The 14487-nt window shown below is 36.0% G+C and overlaps 1 protein-coding gene across 1 annotated transcript in view; it reads right to left on the bottom strand.

The window, feature by feature from the left end:
• LOC106637211 (lachesin) overlaps nt 1-10049 on the bottom strand; it is a 472386-nt gene extending 462337 nt beyond the window's left edge. Inside the window, exon 1 of the mRNA XM_089596117.1 lies at nt 10039-10049. Within this exon, the coding sequence (XP_089452243.1) occupies nt 10039-10048 (10 nt within the window). The 5' untranslated portion in view covers nt 10049. The remainder of the gene's footprint in view (nt 1-10038) is intronic.
• Between the last annotated feature and the right edge of the window lie 4438 nt (nt 10050-14487).

Below are 14487 nucleotides of genomic sequence, written 5' to 3'. Positions count from 1 at the left end.
AACATACTTTATTAACAAAATATTAACCATTCACTTTATAAAATTAAAAATGAAATAAATATTTATTTTGAAAAACTGGTGTTTTAATATTTTCTAAGCCTTCTTTTAAATAAATATTGTAGGTGTCGTATACGCGAGTAATTGTAATAATAAGTATGTTAGCGTATGTAACAGGTACGAACGCAATGTTAGAGATGTTATCTGAGTAGGTAGTTGTTTTGAAATAATCAGAAAATTCGATGAAAGCGAGTACTCTCGTACTGGCCAGCCTGGCAGCACGTCATGCCATGGCAATACTCTGTACTTTTTTTATCTACGTAATGTATTCTTTATAAATGTTTATTTATTAAGTATGATAAAATTTATTGAAACCACAACCCAGTTAATACACTCATATTTATTCCAACGATATTCGCACCACCTTAGTACACAATATCGTTTCAATATATATATATTGTCTGTCATAAAATTATAACTTCATTCTTGAATACCTAAACACCCAATGTCCACTGGTTTTTACGTAAAATAACGAAAAGACCTGCCCAGCTGGTACTTTTAGGAATCTATTGAGCCCAATCCATTGCAAATTCAAAGAGAAAAGTTATATTCCATCGACGCATCCGACGAAGAAACGTACTTGGCATCACATAACAATACTAATTGTTATGAGCGTCCTTTTGGAGGGTAGGCGGCTTTGAACAGAGCGGGAGAGTTGAGGGTGGTTGGAATTATCTTCGAGTACATTGATCAGCGATCGAGATCAAGCAGCAATGAGCACCCTGTGCTAGAGACTCTATGCGTGGAAAGGTGGTGCACATCGCCCCACGCCGAGCGAAAATTTGTTATAAGCAGCCTTTTGGGGGGTAGGTGGCTTTGAACAGAGCGGGAGAGTTGAGGGTGGTTGGAGTTATCTTCGAGGACATTGATCAGCGATCGAGATCGAGCAGCAATGAGCACTCTGTGCTAGAGACTCTATGCGTGGAAAGGTGGTGCACATCGCCCCACGTCGAGCGCCAAATTGTTATAAGCAACCTTTTGGGGGTAGGCGGCTTTGAACAGAGAGGGAGAATTGGAGTGGACGAGAATTCTCTCCGGGGGTATCGAAGAGGCCGTAGAGCTGAATCAACGGTGAGCACCCTGTATTAGAGACTCTAGGCGTATTGAGGCAGTGCTTCTGCTGGATTCAGATACCACTGCTGAAGTTGGTGTCACCGATGAGTAGTTTAGCCGTCAGTATCGATCAGCAGTAAACACCCTATGCTGGAGTCTACAGGCGTGGAGAAGCAGTGCTTCTGCTGGATTTCGATATCACCGATGGAGCTAGTGTCGCTGGTGAATGGTTGAGAAGTGACGCACAGTGGTCGAGACGAATCCGTATCCATAAGATGCGTTTACTAGCGAAAAAGAGCCTCAATTGTTTGTCCAATTCTTCCAGTAATTGAACAACAATACCTCGTAGGGTGGATAATGATGGCAGGATTGGGTAGAATATGTCTCCGTTAGTGTGAACCTAGCGTTAGAATAGATCGGGTGATCCGCGTGGATGCTTGGAATACGTCGCGCAGCCCTTCTTATATGCTATAAACTACCTTTTTTTTTGCAACGTTTGGTAGAAACTAGTAGTTGCCACCTAATGGGTGGTAGGTGGTACTATTAGGTGCAAAGTTTTGAAATCGGAGCTGCGTGCGACATTTAAAAATCAAATTTATGTAAAACGATTGAATTTAATGAGAAGTAGTTATTTTAATAATTACACAGGCCCACAAAAAAAACTTTGTCAGTACTTTTGACCAGACCAACTTTTTTCCATGTATTTTTTGACGCTGAATCCAAATCTGCAATAAAAACATAGCCTTTCCCAGCGATTTTTAGAGTAATTGCAGAAAAACGCAGAAAAACGGAAATTAGATAGTGTGAAGATGGATAGGATTAATTTGACGCAGAAAAACTGAAATTAAGATGTAGTAAAGAAAGATACAATCGATTCGACTTAAGAATTCAACTCTACGGATAAAAATACATGAAAAAACCATGGTGTAAATAATTTTTTCACGAAATTTAAGCTCTCCATGCGGCTGTGGAAAGGCTAACAGATAAAAAATAGGTGGAGTTCATTCTAAAATCGATTAAACATGATTAAAATTTAATTCTTTAACTTAGAAATACTTCACAGTATTGGAAATACTACCTTGGGGGTGTTCAAGGCTGCTGATAGTGAGATTGAGGTCAGATTTCTAAAATACGGCTCCCACGTTTCGTTTGTGGGCAGTGATTAAGATTAGTTAATCGATGTTTCTAAAAATCATGTGGTAAAATGAAGTTTTGGCCTTAACGACACAATATTTTTAATTGGCTTCCGCTTTTGCACACGTTTTTCTTCGAATGACCGATGCAGAGGGTTTCTTTTACGTTTTTGCCCCTTTTTTGTGGTCACTTCTCTGTTTATCATCCAACAGTAATCTGCCAACATATTTATACCCCATAGTCCTTGAAATCTGCGTTCAAATTCTTTTAAATCTTGATGAAACCTTTCACCGTGCTCTTCACCGTGTTATTTTCTGGAAATTGATCAATATGCGAATTAAAAAATGAAGCTGTAAATTCATTAGGCAGCCTAATTTTTCAAAATTACATACCATTGTTTTCACCATATCTACGTAATGAACATCTTTTGTACTATCCAAAAATTTTGTTGATATCTCTTTAAAACTTAACCATGCTGCTTTTTCAATATCGTTCATAGATTTTTCAAAATTGTTATCTCTAAATAAAGTGCGTATTTCAGGACCATCAAAAATACCTTCGCTTAATTTAGCATCTGATTTTTCACTAAATACTGTACCCAAATATTGATAACGTTTCCCGTCATTATCTAAGGCCTTGACAAATTGTTTTATCAATCCAAGCTCTATGTGTAAAGGAGGTATCAAAATTTTCGATGGATCAACAAGTGGTTTCTTTATTATATTATGTTTACCCGGTTTAAACGATTCTCTTGATGGACAGATTTTTTTTTTTTGTAGTGGTTTTCTCTATCTCTGCTGTCAAACATACACAAATAACATGGATACTTCGTGAATCCAGATTGTTGTCCGAGTACCATAGATAAAATTTTTAAGTCTCTGCATATTAGCCATTTATGTTGCTCGTATTTTATTTTTGTCAAGACTAATTCAATATTAGAATATTCTTCTTTGAGCACAGTTGAGTGTGCTAAAGGTATATAAGCGTATTTATTTGTGATGTGAAGGAGAACTGCTTTGAGGCTGCGCTTTGACGAATCGATGAACAGCCGCCAATTTATTGGGCTTGTACAAATTTGGTTTTAATTCATCGATAAGTCCTTTTACATCCGTGCAGTAAACTAATTTAAAATTATCCTTGAAATATTTACGAAAGTTTTCTTCTCTTTTACGGTACACACTTATCTTAGTACCCTTCGTTAGCATATTTTTTCTCTTGAATTCTGAAGCCATAATTTCTGATTGTTCTTTAGATAGATTGCCCTATCTAAATAGATCATTAAGATTTTTTTGATCGAATTTTATGACAGCTCGCTCTTCACCACCGGGGATATACTCTTTATCGCTGTGCTCTTCTCTCACAAAGCGAGCTCGACAAACGACTCAAGAAACAGCACGTCAGATGAGATAGATTCAAGTGAATCCGATGAGAGAGCTGAAGCAGTTCAGAATATGTACAAAGATTAAGGCCCTAACAGTAAGCATTGAAAAAGACAAAAATAATGGTGTTTGAGAAATCCAAGAGAAAAGCAAGTATAATATGGAAGTGGAATGATGAACGGATAGAGGAAGTGGAAGAATTTAAATACTTAGGCTATGTCTTAAAAAAGAATGGCAAGGCAGTCAAACATCTGAGAGAGAGAAAGAAAAAGGCAATGGTAGCTATGAAAAAGACCTAGAGCATTGAAAAAAGAATCTTCAGAGAAGACCTAGGAAGAAGATACAGGATGTATGATGCATTGGTAGAGAGTATAGAACTATTTGGAGCAGAGGTATGGGGCTACAAAGAGGAAGACGGTACGGAGGGGCCCAGAAGAAAATATGCGAAGTGGATTTTAAGGTTGGATAGGAACACGCCCAATTAAATATTACAGGAGGAGACAAAACAAAGGAGCTTCAGAGGCAAAGCAACAGTGAGAGCAGTAAGGTACGAAGAGAAAGCGAGAAATTCAGAAAAACAACTAGTAAAAGAATGCATCAAAGAGAAGGAGAGAGTAAGGTCACACACGCAAGCAGAATACTGGGCGAAACTAAGGAGAGAAACGCTGGAGAGGACTCTGAGAGACAACGAAGATGTAGAAGAGCTTAGAAGAGAAGGCAGACTGTGCATACAGGTAGAAAGAAACCTCGAAGCTGAAGAAAAGATACAGAGGAGGAAAAAGATAGAGGAGTCGAGATACAATACATTCTACAAAGAGTTACTAATGGAATCAAAAGACATGCCCGAATATGCAAGGTCGCACCTAGAGGCAAAGGATCAAATAATGATTGCAAGGTTCAGATATGGTAATGAGGTAAAAAACAGACAGCACTGGATGGGAGAGAGAGAAAAACAATGCAGGCTATGTAACAAGGAGGCAGAGTCAATACAGCACGTAGTACAGTATTGTGAAAAATACAAGTCTGGCTATACAGCCAGAGAAGCACTAGATGAGAAGGGAAGAGGCCTTCTGATTCTTAAAGAGATAGAGAGGAGGAGAAGACAGGCACTAGGAAGTACTACGCAGGATAGGGAAGTTCAGTCCAGCGAGGAAAGTAAGGAGGGCGATTCCAACCACAGGGGTGAAGGAAAGAGCAGTGATTCGGTACAGCAAGAAGCAGAGCGGAACAGACCTATATAGAAAGGAGAAGAGAGCGGGAAGAAATCACGAGCCGACCAGCATAAGCACGTGGTAAGAGAACCGCAGAGTAACAGGTCAAGCAGGTGTGCAGAACGAGAGTAAAGTAGACAAGAAAGGATGGACGGGCAAGCAAGCTGGGAGAGAGAAAGAAAGAAGGAGATCAAGAAGATGCTGGAGAAAGATGAGAAAGGCGATCTAGGCGAGTGGATGAGAGAGGTGGAAAGAGAGCTGTTTCGAGTCAAAGCATTTGCTGCGAACATAGAAAAAGAGAGAGAAAGGGAGAGGAAGATCGTCGAGGAAAGGCTGCAGAAATTGGAGAAAAAGAGAGAGATGGATGTAGTAGAAATAAACAAGAAGCTGTCAGGAATTAAAGAAAGGTTAGAAGGGCTCGAGGAGGGAGAGAAATTCTGGGAGACCTGGGTATGGGATGTGGAGAAAGATATTAAGGAGATAGTGAAGAAGCAAGAAGCGAGAAGTGCAAAAGGAAAGCTCAAAGGTATAACTGGGAGACAAACGGAAGAGGCTCGCCCAAAGAGAGAGGAGCAGGGAAAGCAAGGAGCGAGAAGAGAGGACAGAAAGGAAGGCAGTGGCAACAGGCTGAACAGGACAATATAGGGCCAGTGATGAGAGGTACCCTAAAGGGAGCGGAGACATACACGACAGAGGAGAGAGAAAGTGAAGTCTGAAGTGGTAGGAAGTGGCTAAAGGCGTGAGGAAAAAGTGGTAGTTAGTGGTGCTTAAGTCAGTGGTCAGTCATGCAGAGGCTAGTGAAAAAGTGTTAACAGAATTTAGTTAGGATATAATGGACTGAGAGAAAAATTTTGATTATTTTAATAAGTGCTATATAAGTTTCGAATTTTTGTGATAACTTAACAGTAATTTAGTTGTAAGTTTTGAATTATTTAATTTTGGATATTTTAAGTATGTGGAATCTTTACAATTTTCTGAATTTCTGAATTTTTGAAATTTCTTTTTTTTTTTTTTTTAATTTTGTTTGTGAATTTTTAATTTTGGAACATCTGAGTTTTTGTATCGGCGTTTAGACGAGATTCGAGTAAAGTAAAGTGAGAATAGATAAAATAAAGTAAAGTAAAGTACAAGTATAGGTAAAGAAAGCAATTTGTGATTAGCGACAGTCAAAAGATAGGTTAAGGTTAGACATGGTCTACGAAACCAAAAATAAAAATAAAAATTAAATAACTTGAAAATAGAAGTAATTAGAGTAAGTTAAAGTCAAAAGAATTGTAAAAGGAGTACAGGTAGTTGATTTGTAAACCCGTTCTTCCTTACCAACCCCGGTGGGTTATGTAAGTAAAATAAATGAATAATAAATAATAAAATAATTTCAGTTTTTCGGCGTCAAATTAATCCTATCCATCTTAAGACTATCTGATTTCCGTTTTTATGCGTTTTTCTACAATTACTCCAAAAATTGCTGGGAAAGGCTATGTTTTTATTGCAGATTTGGATTCAGCGTCAAAAAATACATAGAAAAAAGTTGGTCTGGTCAAAAGTATAGTCAATTTTTTTGTGTGGGCCTGTGTAATTATTAAAATAATACCCTGAACGGTAACATAATGTAAAGGGTGACTTACCGTCCTGTACGTTTCTTCGTTGGAGGCGTTGCCATAAGTAATCATGAAAGAGTAATAAAGTACAGATTTTCTGAAACGTCACTTTTGTATGAAGTAATTCATTGAATGGCCTGAAATTTTAACATGATTTCTAAAATGATAAAACGAACGAGGGTCTTCTCATGGTTTTTGTGTGAATATTCAATTTTAAAAAATGGCTAACTGCGTTTTTGCATGTAAGACACGACTGGTATGAGATACTATCTTACTGTTATTACCACACTGTGTTGAAAGTCGGTATTTTTTGGTGCAGGGTTGGTAACAGTATATTACGCACCTAGTAAGCGTGGTTAAGCATGTCTTAGATTTCATATAAATAAACATTGCATCTAATGTTTCATGTGAAATGTAATGCATTTTTTAAACTTTAAACATTAGGCGTATACTATTTTCGCCAATCCTGCGCCAGAGAAGAAATTTTCGTCTTCAGTATGCTGAAAAACAATTTATACATCCAATGGGACAAGGAGGAGCAATCCTCAGAACACAGTGATTGTCACCCTTGACTTTGCCTCGAGCGCTTTTTTTGCGATTTATATCGCTAATTTTATCTGATTTATACTTTTTAAATACGTATAAGTTTTACATCAACTTTATGATCTAAAATGTAAAACGCCCCTGACGCCGAGGTCCACGATCGCAGTTTTTTTTACCAAAATATTTTTTACACAAAAACAAAAAGTTTTCAGGGTACTTACAGATTTTTCTCAGGAAAAACTACAAGGCATGCACTTCTGAGTTTCAGTCATGCCTAAAAATAAACTTCCTAGTGACGATAACTTTAGTTTTCAATCTGACTATTTACAAAAACTACGAGAAGACCAGCATTCGTCTTATAGTTTTAAAAGTCTATTCAAATATAGATCGTTTCATATATTCCTTTCTGAAAAAACATATATTTTATATAATAAGTACTTTAGTACGATTTAACGATTGCAAGAAGCAACTTTTGTCCATCAATTAGCAATGGATTATAATAAATTTCAGTTGAATTGATTCCTTAGAGTACCAGCGTTGCGGCCCATCTCGTTATTTTCCATAAAAATAACTTTTTATTTAATTATTAACAGAAATTCACCAAAATGAGGTAATTGGTAAGGTAGAGCCTTTTCATATTACATTGAAATTTGTAAAGATAAAACTTTGTATCTGAAACTTAATGTATACAAAAACTATTAGAAGAGCCACAATTGTTTAGAGATCCTGTAAAAATTCCAGGCCATTTGATGCATCACTCTTGGAGAATAGTTACATTTCAGATTATGCACATTGAAACACTCTTTAATGATCATGAAATATAACTTTTTTCTTTCAATGCCCAACGGATTGCATTGAATTTGAGTTTGATTGATTTCTACAACTACTAGCTTGGGGGCTCATATCGTTATTTTGGGTTTAAATAGCTAGATTATCCGTTATTAATAATAATTTCTCAAAACAGGGAGATCAGTAAAGTAGAAACTTCGGCCGAAATACTAAAGGACCTTAACCTTTACAAATATGCTATAAGAATTTTAATATGATTTTTAGAACATACAAATAAACAAGATTAACAATATCGATGAGTAAGAAACATTTTCACCATTGTCTTTATTATTAATATATTAACAAGAGAATAAGGCGAAAGATGCCTTTGAATCATTAAATAAAGTTTTTGGTGCTAACTTACAATTAGTAATATATCCAATAATTACTAGATAGTACAAACGGTTCAAAAGTGTTGATTTGAGTTTGAATGACCATTAACGTAAAGGTTGTTCAGAAAAGTTTTTAGGTAAGATTTGCAAGCTCTGTTTGACAAGAATCCATGTCGGACTGAACAAGAATTGGCAGAAGTGCTTATAGTTGATCGCACAATTGCCAGATATTTGAAAATAATAGAAAAAAATTGCAAAAGCGCAGGAAAATGGGTTCCACACCAGCTAAGTAAAAAAAAAAAAAAACTATCAAATCAATACTTGTCATTCTCTCCTTGTTGAATATTATAACAAGTCATTTTTGTGGAAAATTATTTTCACATCGATAATCCGATACGGAAAAAATCATACGTTGATCTCGGACAATCCTCCACTTCAATTTCCAAACGGGAAATTTCTATAGATAACGTAATTCTTTGTGTTTGGTGCGATTTGAAGGGAATTTTGTGTTATGAGCTACTACAACCAAAGCAAACCGTTACAGCGGAATGTTATTGTCAGCAACTAAACCATTGGAATAAAATAAAAAACGTCCATTTACTGGCCATGAGCTACGTCCACTGAAATTGTTGTATGATAACGTTAGATCATATATTCCGAAACCTTTCCATCAAACTTTAATGTCTCTCGGCTGGAAAGTTTTGTGGCATCCAAAATTTTTTACAGACCTCGCGCCAACTAATTGTCATTTTTTCAGATCCATGAATGATGAACTTCAAGGTGCACACTTTCAAACATTTAAAGAAGTGCAAAAGTGGGTCAATAATTTCTTCGCGTCGAAAAGCCAAGAATTATTTTTTGAGGGGATCCATGAATTATCGATTTGGTGGCATAATAACGGAGAATACTTTAATGATTTAACGTGTAAGGTTGTCTTTGTATGAATAAAGTTGGAAAATAAAAAAAAAGTTACATTATTTTTGCACATCCCCAATATACCAGTAATTTGTTGAGATTCATATGTACATAGCACAGTGTTCCAACTTAAGCGTTGTCATTTTGAAGGTATTACCAAATTCAGCCTGGTCTTACATGATAATTATCGCAAAATTGACTTCAAAACTTTGGTGTGACTTTTTTCTAAAATACTAAAAAGTTTTTAAAAAACGATATGAGGATGCTCTTTCTCTTTTAAAATGGAAAATACGATCTTATAAAAATCTCAGGGAGGAAACACATGCTTTGTAATTTTCTAAACAAAAAATATTCCTTCTACTTTTTTTTTTAAATTTTCGTGTCTAGTACATAATATATTCCGCTATAAAATAATAAATTATTTGTTTTCTTCAATTATTTACGTAGAATTCATTTTTGTTTTTGTAGTGTAGTGTGAAACATTACGAATCAATTAACAGAAACTAATGGTTAGAAAACAAATGTCAGCATAAAAAGCAATATTTAATCTGTGAATCTGTTTCCAAAACCAATTAATACAAGTTGTACTAAATCATCTTCTTCTTTTAGTGTGCTGTAAAATAATTTTTTTTTTGCCTAAATTATGGAGGAAGTAAAATTTTTTTGTCTAAGACTTTATTGAAGTAATGTTTTTTGAAGAATAATTTTTTTTAATTAACAAAAGAAATGTTCTTTGACTGATGTGTTCAGAAAGTTTTTTCTCGAATAACTAAAAAGGACACATCCTTTGACCAAAACGTTCAAAAAGTTAAATTTTCTATTGAAAAAAAAATAAAATTGAAAAGTTTTATATTTTTGATCTGAGATGTCCTAGAGGTGGTGTTATTCAAATATAACAAGAGTTAAGGGACATTTCCTTTGTCTTATTGATCACATTTGGTTGTTCAGGGACACGACTTAAACAGAATAAAAGTAAGATTTCTTTTACCTTGACACATGATCGTAACGATTTGTATGATGCTGATGATGATGTTGAGGCTTCGTTTTGCTCGCCGATCGGTCATTTTGATGCTGTGCTGCTCCGTGAGCCCTACCTGTTTTGGAAAATATGAAACTTCATCAGAATTGGTAGCATTTAGTAATTGGATAAGATAATTATAAATTCTGAGACACTTCGTCAACGCAAAACAAAATTAAGATTTGACGCTTATAGTTTTCATTTTACGCGTGACTTTGTCATTTTTCGTTCGAAATACCGATATAAGTAAGGCCGTAAAATCTTAGAGTGGTTGACGGCCTTCACTCTTATAAGGGAGAAAAGTGCTTTTATCCTTGATAGCGTTGAACACGTGGTTTTAAAAAAATGTCAAAATGGTTTCTCCAATTTTCCATTTTAAACGCTTTTAGCGCGTTATTTTCGTCCGTTCATCGGCAAAAACAAAAATGTGATCTCGGTATGGATCTGCAGATGAGCGATGGGATGAATTTAGTCGGGCAAAGGTAACCTAATTATTTCTCATCCACAGTAGTATAGTCGCATTAAAACGCTGGACGCACAGAGTGGCGTTTTTTAACTTGGCTATAAATAAACTAATAAGGTGGAAGTCTGTTTTTGATCGAAGTTACTAGATCTGTCATTAACATTAGCTTCGACTCTTTTTTAATTCAATACAGTAAGAGAGAAAACAAATTATATAAATTATTTTGCCAACACTGATTAATTGATAGTAAAATTCCTTTATCAAGAGACTTTTTACAGTTAGAAATACAAAAAACAGTAGCTTTTAATGTCTGTGCGTTGTGAATGCCTTTTTGACATGATAAAAATAATATGGTAAAAAAAAAAAAAAAATAGTAACACCGCTATCGAGGGCTACAACAGTGTTTTCTTACTTTATTATCTCTCGGTGCATATAAAAATTAAATTACAGTAAAACTACAGAGATCTTAAAATCTAAAAATCACTTTAAGTTCGTAAACAACTTTTGTGTGCAACATAGAGGACAACTTTTTTTACTTTTCTAAAAAAATAGGAAATTCTCATTTGGAGTCGAAAAATGTATTCAATGCAGCGGTCAATTGAAATATGCTAACCGTCAAGCATTCCAAAGAAACCACGCTAACATCAGTTACAAAAACAATCCTTTTGACAATCCCGAGGTAAAATATTCATGCTCATTTAATGAAACCACGACTCCCCGCACTCAGGGGGAAGGGCGGGTGACGCATTTGTATGCTTAAATAATGAACGCAGTAAGCAGTTTTACAAATGAGGTTGCTCTCGAGCCCGTGAAACTTTGAAAGTTTCTCTTTTTTTTCATTTTAAAGAACACGAGGGTGGAATAAGGTTGATTTACTTTTTAAAATACACTCAGAGCACCAGAAAGAGAGAGAGAGAGAGAGAGAGAGAAAGAGAGAGAGAGAGAGAGAGAAAGAGAGAGAGAGAGAGAAAGAGAGAGCAAAAGAGATAGTGAGCTAACTCTCGAATTCTCGCGATAATAAAGAGCAATGCATGGGTGAGTGACGTAAGAATCACGTTAAAAATCTTCTAATAAGTACGTTCGTCAACAATCTCACCCCCTTGACTCCCCATGTACTTTTTCTTCTTGCACTCTTTGCAGTCAATCAATACAGCCCTTATCACTGAACCGTATTTATAATTATAGATACATTTAATACGCACAAGTTGGCGATGATCTCGGATAACTTCTAAATTTGTGAGACAAGCCCACGCGTTGCTCACACTCTGTTTACACTCAAAACGATTTGCCTGAGACTAATAACCCAGCATCCCAGACAATTAGCACAATGAAAGCAGCAGCTAACCTGGACGTATTAATTAGATCCCTAAACTCCCGCAGCCGTCGCCCGTCAGCAGCAGGGGCAACTTTTTCCATTTTCTGGGACAAACGAACGCCTGAGCCATTCGTCAAAAGCAGCAACACTAAACGGATTTAATTACGTCCCGCAGAGTGCAGTCCTCGTTCCTTCCAACTGACGTTGGCCATTACATACCCGACGCGTCCGTCCTGCTGTAGCGCCGAGTTAATTCAATTATTCGCCGAGTTGAGTTTATACACTAGTAAGTACATGTACCTCATCCAACTTTCCGCTAACGCATATCCCCGTGCCAAAGGGTAGCCTTATGCTCTCAGTCCGAGCTACGGAGGCTTGACGGAGAGATAGATAAAAGTATCTATCAGCGAGACGCACTGACAAGGAGCAGCCGTGCTTTCGTCTAATAATCGAGTTACGTGCAGCTAGTCCCCGTCGCGTTCTATTCGTTAGGCACACTTTCTTCTAGTTCACTCGTGTGTCAGCCATCCTACTTTCCTGTACCTATGCTTAATTAAGTATTTGAGCTTTTCAACTGGCCGAGCGTGCAGGCTTCTCTTTGGATTTCATCTCTTCTCGAGGCTTCTGCTTTTTCGCTTGACTTTACTACCAGCTTATGACTCTTTTTTTAGTCATGATCAATGTGTAAAAGTGTCTCATATTTTCGTTAGAGCAAAAAGTCTTTTTGAATTGTATATTTTCCATGTAAAACAAATTTTCAACCTGATATAAGGGTGATTCAAGTTGGTTACATAGTTTTGTTGCATGTGTGTGTGCACATAATAAATTTTTTAAATTGTGTAATTACTATTTGAATATGCTCATATTTTGTAGGTAGCTTGGTGTTTAACATGATTGGGTAGGTTTTCACAAGAGAGAGAAATGTTGCTAATATTTTTACAGCAACGCTGCAAGACAAAAAACCGGTTTTATCATGATAACTTTTTTCACGTACGTTTTACGCATTCGCATTCAAGAATAAAATTGTAGTTCACAACAAAATACAAAGTTTTATATTACTATATATAACATTTTACTCTGGCATGTGAGATAATAGTTTAAAATAAAAAATAGATACAAAAACACCAAATAAACCGTATTTTGCACACGAAAGATAGAAATTGAAACTTGAGAAAACAGTTCTGATGACAAAAGTTGTAGAGTTCATGAAAATAAAACTATTGAGTTTAGTAAGTTTTTCTCTACAATGCTGTTGGATTACTCTCAATAGCAAAAATGTTTGAGAAAGTTAAAAAACTCGTTTTATAGCAATTAACGTCTCTATTCACAATAAATTAACATTAAATGTGTAGGTCAAATGTTAATTACAGAAGTAGTAAATCTTATGCAAACGTACTTTTTTGTTTTGAACATTTTGGTTAATATTGCTATCACTTCAAACAAAAAATGTTTTTAAATGGCCACATAGTACATTACGTCACTAAGGCGCAGAGTACAAACTTGGTGCCCGAAGAGCGCGATAGTTGTACGTTTGTATCCAAGCCGTGAACAACATCTTCCTTACCCAAGGTACACTGCAATTTTGCGCCCGTGGGTACACTTGAGTGGGCCGTAGGGCGCAAAATTGTACCCTTAATGAGAAAAAAAGTATACATGACTCGGATAAGAAACGTACAACAACCGCGCCCTTCAGGTGTAGGTCATACTTGGCACCCCAATGATGTAATGCACTATAGATATAATAGCATGTAACTTTTTTTCGATCTGGAGTGTTTTTTTTACCTTTGGACGTTTACTGAGCCCTCGGTGGAAAAATGGAGTTTGCATCTGGTGACATGGTGGTAGGACAAACCGAATGACCGAGAAACATTCACCACGAGGTACCTACAAAAACTACTGTTGCATGTCATTAGCGAAAAAAATAGTTAATGTAAAAATCGTTTCAAAAAATGTGATTTCTTATAATTCACATGCGAAAAAAAATGTTAATATGAAACTTGTTCGAATAGGATACTGAACTATTAAAATAGTCTTAAAAAAAGTTCCATGATTTAAATTATAATTTCGCTGCAAGAAATACCGACCATAAACACACAGGTTTCTGGTGAAAATGATGGTGAATAACCATCTTTCCGACCATCAACTTACCAGCACCCTAGCTTAAAAGCATACTTAATAGTGAGCGTCACGAATCATCACTTAAATTTATATTTAAAGAAACGCCGCATGTTGTACTGATTAAAAAAATGCATACCACAAGACGACTTTTTTAAATACGAAACGAAAAGTTTCAAAAGCGTTTGGTATTCAATAAAATATAATCGAATTTGTTGACATTAACTGATGTATTCTGGAGAGCATGTAAAGTGTTTAAAGACGGTCACTTATCGAACCGTACACTCGTATACGTTGTGCCATTATGCGTCGACTGCTCCAGTAGTCTAACCTAATCTAAATCCTGGGTGGAAATGGTGTGCGACCGTATGACCTGAATTTAGGAACAAAAATAAGTATCAAAAAGCACCAGCATATCTTGTCTCTCAAATTTTCCAAAACGTTAACTGCGAGAAGTTATTAACCTTGGCTTTAGGGATGTGCAGCAACCTTGCCATCTTCAAGCGTTTCACTCAAGTCATGCTTA

The sequence above is a fragment of the Copidosoma floridanum genome, unplaced genomic scaffold (genome assembly GCF_036245765.1).
Source record: "Copidosoma floridanum isolate Cflo_tuat_1 unplaced genomic scaffold, Cflo_Japanese_pri ptg000029l, whole genome shotgun sequence".
In the NCBI taxonomy this organism is placed as follows: Eukaryota; Metazoa; Arthropoda; class Insecta; order Hymenoptera; family Encyrtidae; genus Copidosoma; species Copidosoma floridanum.
The sequence above is the reverse complement of the archived record's forward strand: the minus strand, read 5'-3'. Positions and strand labels throughout refer to the sequence as shown.